The following is a 17,735-nucleotide window of genomic DNA, read 5'->3' as shown; positions in this document are numbered from 1 at the left end:
ATCGTAATCTGCGAAACTTACCAACAGTTCATGAAAACTGCATCGCAGTAGTAAGTGCAGTTTGACATTAATAGAGTTGGTAATCGTTACCGTTACTAGAGAGTGGAAGCCTTCGAAATTTTTGAGTTTGAATTTGAATTAAACAAAATTTTAATATAATGAAATGTGAGCATTATTTCATTTGTTATTAAATGTTTTCCCTATCGATGTACTTTACTGTTTATCTTTTATAAAAAGATTGGTGTACTATGAATATTAAACGTTATAAAGTAGCATTGACATAAATTAGGCTTCATACTATTTAACCTTGCAATTTTTCAATTATTTGTTCGTCAGTATTCAAAATCGGTACTTCATTTAATTATTGCATTCTGAATTATTTTATAAAATACTGATGCATGAGTTATAATTTATCAATAAAGATCTTTTTGAAGATATTCTTTAATATATTCTTTTATGTTGCAGGGTTCCCTCCAAATCTACTACAAACAGTTCAAGGCGATCTTCTGTAAGTATACTGATATTCAAAAAATATTTGTAGGACAAGTAAATAATATTAATGTTGATTCTGTAGTATACTGTTATTGCGGCTTTGTGTATATTATGCCATAAGTTATGTACTAAGGTTGTTTGAATTTGACACACTATTTAATTAATTAATATTTTGAAGTTTGATTATAAGTTTATCCTGTTATCTTGAAACTTTGTTAAATACCACTGTTATTTTTGTAACATACTTAGATACTTAAGCCTCCCAAACCACGCCATCCTCTGCAGAACTTAAACTTTAATAGCTCATCCAATGAAAGTAGTCCTACTGTAACGGCAAAGATTAAAAGACGTGTTAGTTTTGCAGAAAAAAAACATGTCAAGTGAGTTACTTGCTGCTTATAATTTTTTTTAATGAATTTCAATAATGTAGTTGATTTGTTAATTCATGGTATAAAATTCATTGTACAGAGAATTTTGCAATTCCTTGGAGCAAGGAACTGTATGGGATAATACATATGAAGAGCATGATTTAAGTAATCTCAAAGTACCATGTTCTTCTAATCAAAAAGAATCTGAGACTGAAAGTGTATATAAAGAAAATATTTTTGATAATATTCATGAAAATAATGTGCAATTTGGTTGTAATAAAGCAACAAATGAAAATGTTGATGTTGAAGAATATAGTTCACACATTGCAAATACAATTGAAGATGTAAATTGTCAAAATGAAATGTTACTGACTGAACCATTAGTTACACTTCATGATGCAGTTGTTCAAGAAACTGAGTCTACTTTTTTGACTGATTTACAGTTGAAAAATGATAACCACATATCAAAGAGTATTATCGTGTATGAAGATCCCGATAGAAACTTAACTGAAAAAGTGTCAGACTTATCAGAATCAAATGTAAATAATTTTCATCATAATGAATTAAATACATCTACATCTACATCTGTCCAGAATATATATATGGATTTGACTGAAGTTGTTCCCAGTAACATGTATTTTGGTACACATTATAGTAAGGATACTGAAGAGATTAAAGATGTATCAATGGAATTAACAACACTTGTTTTACCATCAAGTGCACAAAACTTTCCGCAATTTAACAAACCCAATGTAACAGAGAATTTAATAAATCAAGATATGCCAATGGAATTAACTGGAGCCTTACCATCTGTCATTAAACTTAATAATAATATTAGTAATCCAAAGGCAGCCATGTGTAGTGAAGATGATAAAACTAAAAGATTTCATAATGTTTCAATGGAAATAACTACAGTAGTACCACCTTCTATATGTAATTTAGAACCAAGTAGTAATAGTATAAATTATTGTGTTTCAAATGATAAAGAGAATAGAACAATTACTTTTCGTGATGTATCAATGGATATTACTAAAGTTGTAGAAACAACCGTTTATAAATCTCCTGACAAATTACCAATGATACAAGAACCATTGCAATGTAAATATAATATTACAAGACAGGATGAAAGAACTGAATTATTAAATACATCTTTAGAAATGACTAATGTAGTCCCAGTTAATATACATTCTGGAAAAAGAAATCATAGACAACATGCAACTAATCTTGGTAGTCCAGAAAGTAGTATTAAAAAACTAAGAATTAACTCAAATGTTTATGAAACACAAGCAAATGATAGTAAAACTAGAATTTGTAATAACGAGTCAATGGAATTTACCACAGCTATAACAACTTTACCTAGAATATACCAGAATAATTTACAGATAGCTACACAAAATGTACCTACCACCCAATCAAATTCTTCTGCTTCTACGTTTGACAATAGTAGAAGTCATTTACTATCAAACAAAACTATTATTTTTCATGATAATTCTGTGACATTTACAGATGTATTACCATCACTTAATAAAAGGGGTAATATGGAAGGAAAGATAATTGTATATTCTGAATCAAATGAAAATGATAATGAAGGTGTAACAACAGCAGAATCTCAACCTGAAGATTTTGACACAGATTTTACTAAAGATAGACAATCGGCATTACCTGATAGTGTTCAAAATAGAAACCTTCCAGATTTTTCAACCTGTACAGATAATGTCTTAAAAGATATTACTGCTACTATAGCAATTCCTTGTTTATTAAACTCAGATACAACCTTGAATAAAGACAATTTTCCAAAAAGTGTAGAAAATAATGTTCTGGAAAAGTATACTCCAATTAAAGTTCAGAGTTCTGCAAATATTACACCTAGCATGCCCTTGCATGAGTCAGTGCAACAAGATACTTTTGCTTCAGCTTTGAGAGAAAATAACACAAAGATAGCTTGTGCTACATTTAACTCTGTATCAAATGATGCTTCCGCTGTAAATTCTGAGTTAGATAAAGATAAACACTCACCAGTTAAATGCACACAAATAATTACATCACATCCAAGAAGAACATATACAATTCAACCATCAAATAGTAATCACACTTTTACAATCAGCAACAAAGAAAATAACATTTCAGAAATTAACAATGATGTTCTTGATATAAATAACAAGGAAAATAATGTATGTAGCGTTTCGAATAATACAGAATGTTTACAAAATAGAGATTATAATAGGGAATGCTTAACGGATAAAAGCGATATGTTTTTTAATGAAAATGTGGAAGTATTAGAATCAATTCCATCATTACCATCATTTAATTGTTTGGATGATTTGACAGATACAGATATGAATGTTAGTTACAATAAGGAAGTTAAGATAGAAGCAAATTGCCTTTCAAAAAATGGGAATAATAAAAGTACTTTAAATCTTGAGGATTGTCAAGGAATTGTATTAGAAGAAAATGTGCGGAAATCTTGCACATTTCTGATAAAACGTACATCTCTAAATGGTGCACCAGAGAATTCAAAGGTTGAACAAGAGGATCAAGTGCAAACAGGTGAAATCCAGAAGCTGGAATTGCCGGATGTGAGAGATAATAGTACAGAGTCTCAAATTTTACACTTATCGTCTTCAACAGTAAATGATAGTGAAAAATTATCTTCGACGCCCGTTAACGAAGAAAATGATCAAGATTTACGTTTGAACAATTCCAATTTAGAAAATCAAAGCATAGAATGTTCTTTATCAAATATAAGAGCTATTCATGAAAGTACTCCAAAAGCTGATAATGATAAGTTAATTGATACACACAGAATGGAAGTAAATAATGAATCTTATTCAAACGATAAATTGCAACTAAGTTTGGAACCTCATACTTCTTGCAAAGAAGATGTTGCAATTGAATTGGATCCTTTTTCTGCGTTAATGAACGAGTTGAAAGATTGTGCGAAAAGGTATTTCAATGAATTTAATATTTTCTAATATTTCATCGATATTGCATCATATAATTCTTGAAATGCCCTTTTTAGTAACGAGATTATTTGGGAAGTATACCACGAAAATATCGAAAAAAGTATGTTTGTTGTTGGTTTCATATCGTGTTCACTGTTAGTAGTAATATTTATACGGGATCCTTGTGATGTAATAAATAATGAATTTATTAAAGAGATTAAATTAATTTCTCGATTAGCAGGTGAGTCCCAAAAAGCGAATTAATGAAAAGAGTATTAATTTATATTTAATGCAATTTGTTTAAAAATATCTTTGTTTATTAGATGATGCGGATGCATTAATAAGTATAGTTCATAGAATGATCTTAGAAAAGTTAGACATAACAAAATTATTGGACTTATATAAAAATCGTAAGGATATTTTACCGATGTTAGATTACATTTCGGAGGAAGTAAAGTTAGCAATGGATTTTATGTTCGATTTGAAGCGCTTGAACGATCTAAATTTGATGGAAATAACTCACGATAGGTAAAAATGATTCGAACTGTATTATTTTTATGTCTGATGCAGTATATACATTTTTCTTTTATTTTAGCATATCTTTCGTATCACAAACTAAAACGGGGAGCATTGTACTGGAGATTACGATAGATATCAAACCGTTCGATAAGATTGAATCTCAAAATATCTCCGTCCATTGTCTTATAGGTTCCGTGAGGTCAGTTCTAAAAGTATCTAATAGACGATGTAAGAGATGGTTTTACTATAACTTAACTGTTTTACAGAGAGAAAGATATTAAAAAGTTGATAATGAATGTAAAAAGGGATTATAAATTTCTGCGGAGATATATAAACGATGTGAAAGACTATATATATTTAATGGATGAGTCTACTGTATAACTTAAAAATTATATTTGCATATTCTCCATGAAGAATATACTAATTAAGATGCAATAATCAACCAATAGACATTATTACTAAATAATCAAGAATTAATTTTATTGTATTGTAATAATTTTACATGTGACTACGAGAATGCATAATAAAATGTTTAATATTTCTTTTACTAAAATATTGCGTAGGTAACTAAATTGCATGATGAAATTATTCCAGTATATTATTCCAAGTTAAATATGCTTTTATTTAAGAATGTTTTTTAAGAATGATTCAGAACTATTCTTTTTTCCTGTATCTGGACGTAAAAGTACAGAAACGTAAAGTTACAAGTAAAGGTCGATCAACTAGTTCTCCGATGTAGCCGGTTCAGTCGATGCAGTTTTTTGTACAAGTATTTGCGGTCCTTTCAGTAGTATCGTGTGAATAGCTGGATTTCGTAGAATTGTATTACTTTCCGCTTTACTCTTCAGAAGTAACCATTGTTGGTAATTATTGTAATAATATTATTTTTTCTTCTAACATTATAATTTTTATTAAAGTTACGCAAGAATCTTTCGAACATCTGTGACATTTTATTTCAGTTTAGCTTTTTAATTATCTTTTATTTTTAGATTCTTTGATTGAACAAAAATGACCATTTTCTAGTCTACTACCATTATACTTTTATAGTATTTATACCGGAAATTTCCGTTAATTTTATTTAAAAAAATCTTGCAACATTAAAATGTAATCGCAAATAATATGCAATGGAAAATTGGAATTCAAGAATCTCGCTTAACAGAGGCGAAGAAATTAGCGGAGCAAAGAGAAAAAAACCTTAATGGAACATGAATAACATTATACGGACTATTTAGTACTTATCTTCGTAAAAAATATCATTTTTCATCTCAAGTACGTATCACATAAATATTATCTTTACAGGATTATCGTCAAGCAATCTTATATTACACTGAAACGCGTTTATTAACATTAAAAAAGATATTAACGTTGTCCGTATATAGTACCCAATTCTACTTTCTGGTTGATACATTATAAACATATGGCTCGTTAAAGAAATCGAACTTTCTTTCACCGCAACTACGCTAGTCCTACATGCGTGGGCGTAAAGGCCCGGTTTTACGTGATTTCGTAACAGCGACAGACCGATTTCCAGTATCAAAAAGCATTTCATGAAGATCCCGCAGACCTTCGGAGTCTCGTTCCCTCCTTATCCTCTCTCCGTCTTCCAGAACGCCTTGTATAAACAGACGAAGCATGGTCGCACGTGAACATCGCTTGTGAAATTGCTAGTGGTTATGCTAAACAGCTAAGAATGACAAACAAACTACTTTAAAGATGTACAATAAATCCAATACTATAGAACATTGAATAAAGAAGATTCTAGATTTGGTAAGCCGGAATATCATATTCATAAATCTAATCATTAATATTATATTTTTTCGTCAAAATACAGCCCTCATTCCTAAGATTACGCCTTAGATGATATCTATTTGCAGATTTTTCTTTCTTTATTCCTACTTCTTCTTGAGTCTGTATCCTATTAAATCAACCCAGAGAATAAATCATAAATTGTAAAATCATAGAAGATTTCGCTTGCCGCGTGTTCTTCGAGTATGCGCGCCGGATTCGAAAATGCCGCGACACGCTGTCTTCGATTTTGCTCTGTGAATGATCTCGGTACCAGGCCCCTAGTCCGAGTACCCTGGGCAGTGGACGAGAAAGACAAGGTTGACGGGCAACGTCAAAGAAGCGGGCAACCTGTAACAGTGACGATTCGACGATACCTGTCCTGGACTATGAGAACGAGGCGGATAGGTACGGGAGCAACAGCGGCAGCGGTGCAAGTGGGCGTAAGGGCCGGGAGAGAGAACGTCGTCCCGTGTTCCATACATGGCTATGCTATGTGGAAACCGAGAGACACAGAGAAACGGACGCACCGGCGGAGTCCCCACCGTGTGGACACGGCGGAGGCGACGTTTTCTCGGCACGAGTGCCCACCGCATGTTTCGTGCACAGTGTGTGCTAGCACGACGTCGTTGTATGATCGTTCTTCTTTTTCGTTTACGACAATACGATTGATCGTTTAATTCGAGATCTCTCCGTAAGAGACGATACGGCGTAAGTAATTCGTTGCAAAAGGGCTAAACGCGAAACTTCGAACCAGCCCGCATCAGAAGATGCACTCGCGAACACGTCACTGGCGTGGGTGTTGCCGTTCCTTTCGTCTATTTTGAATAAAAAAGTGGCAGACAGCGTGGTCCAGAGCAGAGACAGTTTCGAAGTTGAAGCGGGTCCGCGCCTATGCCCGAGTGACAGCTCTCTCAGTTTGGCGAGCGTGCGATTGGTCCGCCTGTGCTTACTCTCGGCGTTACGTGTGTTGCCTGCGTGCAACAGGCAACGTGGGTTGGATGCGTGAGTGCGCCTGCGTGAGTGCTACGACGTACCAGCCGCGTGTGCGTGTGCCGCGCGCGAAGAGAAGCCGCAGGGGCCGCAAAACCCGGATCAAAGGGACACATATTGCCATAGGTACGTGTATATATGTAGAAACCTCTGACAATGAATTTCGGAGGTGCTTCTAATCCCTAGCATCCCTGTCCTGCGGCAAACAATTACGTCTTTTTTACGCTTTTATTAATCCTTAGTGTATTATTTCTAGGATTTTCATTTATCCATTGATGAATTAAATTAAATTATGAATTAGTACAAATGAATTGATGTTGGAGATTAAGAAAAAAAGCGTTTCAATAATTAATGTGTATCTCTAATTAAAGCTTTAATTAGTTTTTTAATTTTATTTAATACTCTACATCTGTGGAGAGTATTCCAGTAAAGTTAATTGAATATACATAATACATCCAGCGACTATTAAATTCATTCAATTCATGGTACGTTCATTTTATTTTTGACTTGACCAAGCTGTATCCTGAAAGTTCTATAAAACTTGTGTGAAGGTTCAATTTTAAATTAGGATATCCTTAGTGATATATGTATATGTATATCCTATAAAAGTTCATGAACGGAAGCTACAATATAAGCGAATTTATAAAGTCTTTTACGATATTCGTCGCTATATCTGTCTCCTGTTTTTCGATGATCGTTTTTAGCATCCCACGAAGACGAAAACCAGTTTCACGTCCGGACACGAACGTTGGCGAATCGTGATACGAAAGAAAGAAGGAATCGCTCAATCGATGATCATGCTTCTTCGACGTTTCTCCCGGAAAGGTCACTGTCTTGGAACATTATATGTACAGGGATACTTACATCCAGTATGTCCATCTCGGATCATTCTCCTTCTAATTTATCTTAAACTTTAACTTTTCTCGATTGTGCAACAGCTACCAACCAATGCAGTATTTTCATCGTAAAAAAAGGATACTCGTTAAAAGTGCTACAACAGCCTTGTCTCTTAATGCGCCTACATCCCACGTTTTACCTGGCAGGTTTCTATCATTTCCATTCCTTTCCTCTCTGAGTGAAGGGTTCTTTGCAGAATAGAAAATTATTATCATGATCTTTTCTGTTTAATATCATAATTTATGCTCGTTCTCTTTTAACAGTTGTTTCATCTACGAGCTTTCTGTAATTTTTTAATACGCTCGCGTGCTGCTTTCTCCGTAGCCAACAACCTGGCCCTCTTCTTACCAAGCGGCGTACGATTTTCAAATTTCGTTAATTCAGACAACGTTTTCGCTTGAGGAGGCTGATACTTCAACACTTCCTCCATAATCTCCGACACGGTTAATGGTTTGATCTTCAACGTGATCCTTCGATGAAGATTTAGGACATTTTTCACCGCGTCTCTTATAAATTCCAACGGAATGCCCACGGACATCTTAGCCATTGAGGAGACATCGATGTTGCGATCAACTCCGTGATACTTCATCAACAGATCTTTATAAAACATATACAACGTGTTGTAGTCCGTGAGAGGAATCGTTATGAACTTGTCGTGGATCTTGATGAAGGGTCTTGTTGCTTTATATGGCTCTGAGGAGGTCGTGAGAAATAGGATCTGAAAAATATATTGCGTTCCGATGTATCGAACGGCCGGCAAAAATTCATTCAGTAGTCTTTCGAAAGCAATTAGTAAACTGCGGATTCTTATGCAAATGCATATCTCTATAACACAATTAAAAGAATAGGACAGAAAATTGTCTCATTTGTTAGATATTTCAATCTAGTATTGTATTCAATCTAGTAGTAACTTTGGATATTTGATATATTTTTATATATTTGTGTATTCTATGCATTTGCGCATTTTGAAATGTTCTATAAATGTATAAAAATCCGCAGTTTAGTAATCAGACTTGTGCTACGTGAAACAATAATCCCACGCAATTTTGTCTTTTTTCTTTCGTTCTAATTGCCAACATAATTATAGCGTATATCAGTTTTGTGTGGTGGAATATTCTACGCCAATGAGTAACAGTATCTATCCGGAACCACCGACACTCTAAATCCTACGTTAACTCGGTACCACCTACGTTCCGATCGTTCGGTAGGAGGTGTTTCATTGATGACCAGGTTCGAACGATCGAGACGTTTGGGAAAGAGAAAGAGGGGAACCACCTGGCCGGCATATTGAGGTGGTTCATTCATATCGGAGAAAGAGTCGAAACAGGAATATCAAGAATTTCATAAAGTGGGCGCTACCAGATCACCAACTTTAACATTCCTTGCCAGTTTAGGTGAGGCACTGTGTGTAAGCTCGTTTGGTTGCGAAACCAAAGTATTCTTTTTCTTTTTTTCTTTCTTTTTTCTCCCAGGTAACGACGGGTAAAATACGGGAAATGTATTATGACATTTGAAAAACACCTACACTCTATCGAGATAATTTTCTATTAAATTGCTTACCTGATCGCCACGCTTGATACTTTTCACCAATTTAGGGTAGTATATAGCAAATCGTTTTGGGTTCAGATATTTGTCTTCCTGAGGTACTTGTTTCAACCAAGGTCTTTCACCGTTCTCGATGAAAATCACAGAAGGGGCGTACGCTCGAGCTATACTCGAGATCATGTTGATTAATTTGCGTTCGTTCTTTCGTCCCGTGTACTTGTCTACCAATACCGTGGGCGACATATCGAATAGCAATGCTCCAACCTTTATTTTAAATTCATTAGCTTATTAATTCTAAAATATTGATTTACTAACATCGATCTTGAAACGTTTTAGACTATTGAGCTAAAAATGATGGAAACCTCGGAACAGATTGCGTTCACTAGAAAGTTCTTCCCATGTTGAGCGAGACCATAGATACAGACAGCTCGGATTAAAGGCGCGACTTGATGAATCTCTTTCGAACTGAGGGGAAGCACGCAATATTCCATGACTACTTGTCTAATTTCACCCATTCGATGTTTATAATCTCGTAGTTCACGAGCTGCTTCATAATTTTGATAGGAAAGATCACCTATCCAATCCTTGAGGGATGTTCTGGTATAATCTCTAATGATGTTAGCTCTGACCAACTCTTTGAAATTATCTTCCACTGTTTCATCATTCACTGGGGTCTTTTGTTTTTTGTTTTTTCTAGCTCTTCTTTCTATTTATTGATTACAATGAGAATTCGATGGTGTAGAAGAAGAATTAATTTTAAGTATGTTGGTTTTTAGCGGCAGAATTGGATGTCTTTTCCAAGTTGTTGTTTATCCTCAGTTCAGGATTACTAAAGCTATAGAGTCTACATGCCTACTGTCAAGACTATAAAAGGGTTAGTTTAATGCGTGATAATGTCTATGTTAATGAATAGTACCTTCTATGAGTCTACCTTCATTAGTACCCTAGCTTATTTCCCAATATTAATTTCTTGTTTGATATTATATTAAATTTAATTGAAGTAACTTACTTTTGTCAGTAGGTATATCAAGTTTCCGTTTATCAGCCGCATAGTCTTTTTTCAGTGCTGCATTTAATTTTTGCAACTCCAGTCTCATCAACTCATCGACTATTTTCCTCATTTCCAATTGAAGTTCGTAACAAAGTTCGTCCTTGATCAAATCGTGGTATATCTTCTCTCGATGATCATCCGAACGATATCGAAAGCTCCAGTTATTAATAAAGTATTGATTGGCTTCGTGAAGAAGAGAGAATGTCTTCGTTTGTGGTATCAAGGACTGGTGTTTCTTAGGTTTAGCCTTCGTAGCCGGTGTTTCTTTCGCTCCTTTCGACATTTTCTCCACCAGATATTCCTGAGGTGTTAAAGTTTGTCCGGTTGCGATTAGCACGCTGCCACCTAAATTTGCAGCTGGGTACACGTAGAAATGTCCTAGTTCATCGTACCATAGTATGAACCATTCTCGAATCTCGTCAGTTATATCCTCCACCAAACCAGGACCTCTGATTTTCCATAACTTGTAATATTGAAGCAAATATCAAAATTGAAAGTATCGGGGATTGTTATTGGTGAATTTTGAGTATTAGTGTTACAATCTCTTTATCATTAATCCCCGGACGAAAGCTGGATCAGTTCTAACTCATATAAATATTTTTTATTATTAGTTTCTAAGTTACGTATTTTTATGGCATAGTGTTATTCTATCAAACATGGTTGATTTCATTTTTTAATTCTGATGTGTCCTCTGTGTCATTCTTTATTGTTAGGAAAGGTCCTAAGTTTAAAGAAAATATGAAAGAACCGTGATTGATATGTGTAATTTCATACTTTAACTTTTTACAAATGATTTTCTACGACTCTTGAAAGTCTTTCTGTATATCGAACAATATTAAGACACAAAAATTTAAGAACCGCAGTAAGATTAAACAAATTTAACTGTAGTATAAATAAAAAGCTTTTCAGAAGATCCTTCACTTTATCGCAATAAAATAAAATATTGGTCGCTCGTGATCCAATGATCCAACATTCGCTGGGTGAAGAAGTTAAAATATTAATTTAACAGAAGGTTACTCTTGCTCGCTCCTTCTCTGTCTCTTTCGTGATTCTATCAGCAAACACCGGCATTAACGTCAATTTCTTCTGAAAATTTTGTTTATCTTTCTCAAAAACTTCTTGTGACTTCCAGCTAGGTATCGTCATACCTAACAATTCTTCCGTACGCGCGATCCGATTTCTCATCCTCTTCCTCGCTGCGTATATTCTCCAGGCTCGCTGTATGGTTTTCGCAGCATTCTCGTACGTACTTTTGTGCAATTTTTTCGACACGATCGTTCCCGCCTGTACTTTCCTACCATAATCGTACATTCGTTGCGCTACGATATTATAACACTTTTATTGAAATTATTAACCGTAAACAATGATTTATTCATAGAATCTTCACCGTCTATTCCAACACAACGAGCCATTCTTGCTCTTTCGTGAGATTGAATGAGCAATATCGCTGCCAGCATGGATTGTTCAGCAGCTTCTCGAGCTTCTTGAGCTTTTCGAGCCGCTATTCTTTCTGGTGATTCTTGGATAGGCGACGGTGCTGAGGTTTTTTCTTTAACTCTTCTCCTCCGCAATTTTGGCGCGTCTTCCTGATATTCGATCGTCTCCACTTCATACTCCTCAGGAAGTACTTCGCTCTCAAGTTCTTCGGGTGCTATTTGAAATAAAGTAATGTAAAAGTTGCGTGCTTTTTCTAGCCTATGAAATTGTATGGAAATTCATAGTTTTATGAATGCAACTGAAGAAACGGTATTTGGGTAGAGAAGATTTACCCTCGAAGTATTATAACAAGAAGTTTACATTAGAAATTATATATAAAGACCAAATTTTTATTGATTCTCTGGTTTTTATATCACTTGGTGGTTAAAACGAAATTTTAATGTGAAATAGTTGAAGAAGAGAATGATGTGATTCAAGATATAAACCTTTTGAAAGTAGATGATATGTTAGTTCAACTTCTTTATTAATCTGCATAATTAGTGTTAGTAATACTTTTTAAATGTTCAAGGGTTGATAAAGACATATATTTCCGACATATACAGGGTGGTTGGTAACTGGTAGTACAAGCGGAAAGGGGGTGATTCTACGCGAAAAAAGAAGTCGAAAATGTAGAATAAAAATTTTTTTTTTTTTAATTTTTCCATCGAGACAACGATCTACAGTGAGATCCGTTATAACGTACCCCACGCGTACCGAGCGAAAATCCAAAGTCGATTTTCTCGAAAACAAAGCCCCAAACGAAAAATTTTTATTCTATATTTTCGACTTCTTTTTTCGCGTAGAATCACCCCCTTTCCGCTTGTACCACCAGTTACCAACCACCCTGTATATCTTAAATCACTCGTATAAAAGACGGGAAATGTGGCGGGAAGAGTTCTTTAAATGCCTCATAAATGAATAAAAATCCACAGTATACTTATTTCATTAAAAAGTATCGTAATAAGATGGAGTAATTTTATAACTTTTGTAAGCGTCTTCCATCAGTTTCTGAATACGTTCTCTACGTTGTTCCACGATGTCTTTACCAGACGCGGACACAAGAATTTCCACATCGTCCGGCGTATACTTAAATTGGTTCATAAAGTCATCAGGCCATCTGAACGGTTAGTGTTAATATATACATATACATATCTTCTGTTACATATAAACGATATAAAATGAAATTACTAAACTGATAATCGTTATAGTCCAAGTTAACGATCTCTCGCTTGTATTCTAGCATTCGGCCGACCGTACAATCCAGAACCCGTTTTATCAGGTCTCGTTTCTGTGTCTGAACCATTTGATCATGACAAACTATCAGTCTCTTGACCAAATTGCGATATCTGGAAACGTACTCCATCAACCTCTGCGTTTTGCAAATAGTAAAATTACATCTGACAATTAGACCAATACCTGAGATACATTGGAAGCAGTAGATTCAATACATGTTGTCTATTTTTTGTATTTGTTTGCTGTTGCAGTCTTCGATCCAACTCTATCAACTTGTCTAAATCGTTTCGTGCGACGAGCCATAATTCAGTGTAATAAGCATGGGACATTGATTTCAGATAGTTTTACTAATAATTTTGTTACATGAATTTATTATTAGATTATTGGTTATTCATGTTGGAAGTTAGACTGTAAATTTTGAGGCGATCGAAAGATAAAGAGTTGGGTTAATTGAAACGGATGATTGTACTGGAATGACAAGACGGAAAGTTATAGGACGAAATTCAGTCGACACTCGTTGCGCCATTATTCGTGCTCATTTCTTTCCTATATAATATCATGTAAATATATTAAGTGCGTTTACCGTGATCAGAGGGATATTGTTCTACGGTTACATGAATTTTTAGAAATAATTATATTTCAGAATGCTGTGGACGTCTCGATGTTCCCTAATCTTATTGTTAACAACGATAGCGTCTTGCATGGACGCAACGATAGATGGTTTCTTGGAAGATGAAACGACCACCAACGCGATCTCTACGACCACCTCGGCACCAGTGGTCACAACCATATCTAGTTTAAATAAAGTCGAGAAGGCGATGGTTAATTCGTCAAATGCGGTAAAAAGCCAGGATGAAGAAAATATTCAAGACCCGTCCCACGCATCCTCCTCGCCTTCTTCTGACATGGTTTGGGAGTGTCCAAATATTACAAAAGCGGGCGTTGAGTGTTCTTGCGACTTACCACACACGTTGAGATGCACCGGTGATAGAACAACACTGCAGGTAATTTTTATACGCGCGAAATACTTTATTTTATATGCATATATGTGTATAATATGGGTCGATGAGTTATTTATTTAGTAATAATTGCATGTATGTTTAACTAAATCACGCAATAGTATGTAATCACGCGTAAGTATGGAAGTGCAGTTTTTTTTTGTTAAAATTTATAGTTTTATATGCCTCGCAGTTATAATATAAAAATCTTCTTTATATCTAAGAACATCTGTTGCGGCGTGAATCAAATCCATCACAGATTTATTATTTTTCTATATTATCGAGGTCAGCTGTTTTTTAACAACCCGCCAAGCAAGCGTGGGTGTATATACTGCCAATGAAATACAAGCCGTGTGTATTGTCCAAGAAACCATTGTGTAGCCTCTCTTCTGTCTCGTACAAGTTCGTTGCTTTGCGTTGAATGTCCCGTTACTACTAGTTACCTCGACGAATATCCTGTCTTACAATACCTTCACGAATCAAATGACTCTTGTTATGCAATACAGAATGACTAATTAAATTTGTCACGAGATTAACTCATTCAATATAATTTGTATCCATGTTACGAACCATAGTAGGATTATATTATACGTTCAATTAAATTAAATATTTAATTATTTAATTGGAATACTTTTTTGCGCAGATTATCAGCAAACATTTGAGATTCAGTCGTCCAGGAACGATCTCCTTATTGGATGTAACAGTGACAGGAATCTCTTTGCTACCAGCGCGCTTTCTGGAAGATGTTGCTTTGCACGGACTCGTTGTTTCTACCGGAGAATTGAGACGCGTCCATGAAAACGCTTTTATTGGTCTTGTAACACCTCTTCAAGCCCTTGGACTTCCGAACAATTTATTAGATTCTGTACCTACTACGGCTTTGTCGCATTTGGTCGGCTTAGAAAGATTGGATCTATCTCAGAATAAACTAAAGATGTTAGAAGCTGAGTCTTTTAAGGTAATTAAAATTCTTTAAAATGATATATATTTTAAATATGTATTTTAAATAATTATAAAAAAAATGCTAAATGTGAATTCTGAACTGATCAATAGAGTTGATAGAAATATACATAAATATTTCAGGGATTGTCGAACCTGACATATTTAGATCTATGCGACAATTTATTGTCACAATTATCGCCTCAAGCTTTCGCTGCAGTACCTTTGCTACGCTCATTGAGGATGCGTGGTAATCGTTTAAGCGTATCTGCTCTCTCGGCACTCAGAGGGCTTAAAAGTTTGGAGGAACTTGATCTGTCTAACAATCTATTATTGGGTCCAATGGGTCCAAATCTTCTTCCTCAAATGCCACGATTACATTTTCTTACCGTGTCCGAAAACGAACTAATAAATGTACAGCAAGGAGCCCTTGGGGGTTTAAGAAATTTAACTTATCTGAGCTTAAGCCATAATCAGGTAATTCATGTCCGTGAATATTAAATACACTAGAAAGTATATATCTTGAGGGAATGTTTCATTTTTGCATTTTATATAGATTGATGTACTGGAAGATCATTCGTTTAAATATTTGTCGACTCTTACCAGACTGGATTTAGCAAATAATCGAATCGTTGCGGTATCCAGTGCTTCTTTGGCACACTTGGAAAGACTAACAACACTGGATTTGACTCATAATTTTCTGCGATCTCTGACTGCTGACTTAGTCGTACCGCTAAAAAGTCTTCAAGATCTACGTCTCGATGATAATGATATCACAATGGTGGCCAGCGATGTACCAACGTCCAAATTACGACTCACAAAACTTTCTTTGGCCGATAATCCTTTGAATTGTGACTGTACGCTTCTAGAATTCGCCAACTGGTTAAGCAACTCTAGCTTGAACGAGGAAGATAAATCTTCGGCGGTCTGCGCAACTCCACCCGCTTTGGAAAATGGTATACTGACACAAGTCTCTCCCGGTAGTCTCCTTTGTGGAGAGCCGACACCACCAATCATGACCAGACTGCCTTTAGCTGGTGCTCAATTAACATTGAAAGAATTTCACTATGATAAATCAACTGGTATCAATCTCTTATGGCATGTAGAACCATGTGCAGAACAGTATACATGTGATAATTTAATTGTCTATGAAACCATAGGTGACAGTGAGGTTCAAACAGATTCTAGTTCTCTTCATTGCGATTCTCGTATGATGAGAGATCCCTGTTCACTCCCGGTTGCCATACCTGCCTCATTACATTTACAACCAGGCCATAAATATCGCTATTGTGTAGTACTTCTAGTACCAAATAGTTATGATGATGTTTCTTTAGGTTTGGGTTGCAGTGATGTGATTACATTAGAAGAATCTAAACGAGAGTTACAGCAAGATCAAGAAACTACCGTATCAGAGTTTTCTTCATCATTAGATACTAGAATAACTGCAGTACATGTAAACGTATCTGACCAAGGCTTCTTGCACGTCGATGTTAGTTTATCAATCTCAAAAAAGTCGAATCTGCCTGAATGCGAACTCTCTGTTATCGTTTTTGACGCTGAATCTGCGGTGCATAAACAAAAACTGAATTGCAGTTTAACGTTTGTAACATTAGGGGTATTGTTGCCTGGTCACTATAAAGTTTGTGCAAGTCTTGATGATGTCAATGAAGAAGATGTTATTGCAAACTTTGTAGATAACCGAGATAGATTACGCTGCGTCGAAGTGCAAGGGTTCAAACAAAATACAGAGCTAATTGTTCTAGCGATAATCGGAGCTAGTTGCGTTCTTTTAATCACAATTGCAGTAATTGGTAGAAGCGTTCTGAGAAGGGTAAGACATCCTAGGATACAGACACAATGTTTCCTGCCAGCACAGGAATTTGAAATAACTCATAAAGCACATTACATTAAATTACTAGCTACAACAAAAGTTTAATTCATTTCCACCGAGTATACAATTCCGTTTCTCATTTTATAAATAATTACAGCTTATTTGTTGTTGACTATTTAAAAATGTTGAAATCGAATTTTTTTGGTTGAAATGAAGAATGTTGTATTTGATCTTATTGTATAAGATTGTTTCTATGAGCTACTAGTCATAAAATCGATAATTTTAAAGAGATTAATAAATAATAAATTGTAAGAATTTTAAGGATAAATAAAAATACAATTAAATAGATCAGAAAAGTGGTATGAACGGATGATTATAGTATAGTCTAAGAGTATTTAAAACACCCAGTTTCTACACTGCCATAATAATTTATACTAGCTAATAATATATGATCAAAAAGAAATTGTATGAAATTAACATCTTAAATAAGGAAATATGATATATAATAACACAGTTAGTTTCTTACAGTTTTTCAATGTTTTTATCACTCGATGCTTGCATACATATATGGAAATGTAAATATCTCTTGTAAGTTTCAAGGAATAAATTTATAACATTTTTGTATTGTACAGCATTGTCACTGAATGCTTTTCGTTGTAATATATT

At 34.8% G+C, this 17,735-nt stretch overlaps 4 protein-coding genes across 4 annotated transcripts; 3 read left to right on the top strand and 1 right to left on the bottom strand.

Annotated features, from left to right (window-relative positions):
• Positions 1 to 27: 27 nt before the first annotated feature.
• LOC126873005 (homeobox protein 4-like) lies at positions 28 to 4,874 on the top strand. Its single transcript, XM_050633373.1, has 8 exons — positions 28 to 165; positions 466 to 508; positions 742 to 872; positions 961 to 3,804; positions 3,880 to 4,043; positions 4,126 to 4,330; positions 4,398 to 4,520; positions 4,588 to 4,874. Coding segments are annotated over exons 1-8 (3,627 nt in total). The 5' UTR covers positions 28 to 163; the 3' UTR covers positions 4,703 to 4,874.
• A 2,523-nt stretch (positions 4,875 to 7,397) lies between these two features.
• LOC126873409 (IQ and AAA domain-containing protein 1-like) lies at positions 7,398 to 13,630 on the bottom strand. Its single transcript, XM_050634251.1, has 9 exons — positions 13,485 to 13,630; positions 13,262 to 13,414; positions 13,018 to 13,185; positions 11,980 to 12,287; positions 11,610 to 11,911; positions 10,547 to 11,055; positions 9,904 to 10,243; positions 9,557 to 9,805; positions 7,398 to 8,714 (listed from the first exon to the last, which is right to left on the bottom strand). The coding sequence occupies exons 1-9, from the start codon at positions 13,628 to 13,630 to the stop codon at positions 8,265 to 8,267; spliced, it is 2,625 nt and encodes an 874-aa protein (XP_050490208.1). The 3' UTR covers positions 7,398 to 8,264.
• On the top strand, positions 10,930 to 15,739 carry LOC126873024 (insulin-like growth factor-binding protein complex acid labile subunit). Its single transcript, XM_050633423.1, has 3 exons — positions 10,930 to 14,305; positions 14,943 to 15,257; positions 15,383 to 15,739. The coding sequence occupies exons 1-3, from the start codon at positions 13,946 to 13,948 to the stop codon at positions 15,737 to 15,739; spliced, it is 1,032 nt and encodes a 343-aa protein (XP_050489380.1). The 5' UTR covers positions 10,930 to 13,945.
• A 277-nt stretch (positions 15,740 to 16,016) lies between these two features.
• Positions 16,017 to 17,174, top strand: LOC126873408 (uncharacterized). Its single transcript, XM_050634250.1, has one exon. It carries the CDS (start codon positions 16,017 to 16,019, stop codon positions 17,172 to 17,174), a length of 1,158 nt encoding a protein of 385 aa, XP_050490207.1.
• Positions 17,175 to 17,735: the final 561 nt, after the last annotated feature.

Source organism: Bombus huntii, chromosome 14 (genome assembly GCF_024542735.1).
Source record: "Bombus huntii isolate Logan2020A chromosome 14, iyBomHunt1.1, whole genome shotgun sequence".
Taxonomy (NCBI): Eukaryota; Metazoa; Arthropoda; class Insecta; order Hymenoptera; family Apidae; genus Bombus; species Bombus huntii.
This window is presented reverse-complemented; position numbering and strand designations above follow the sequence as displayed.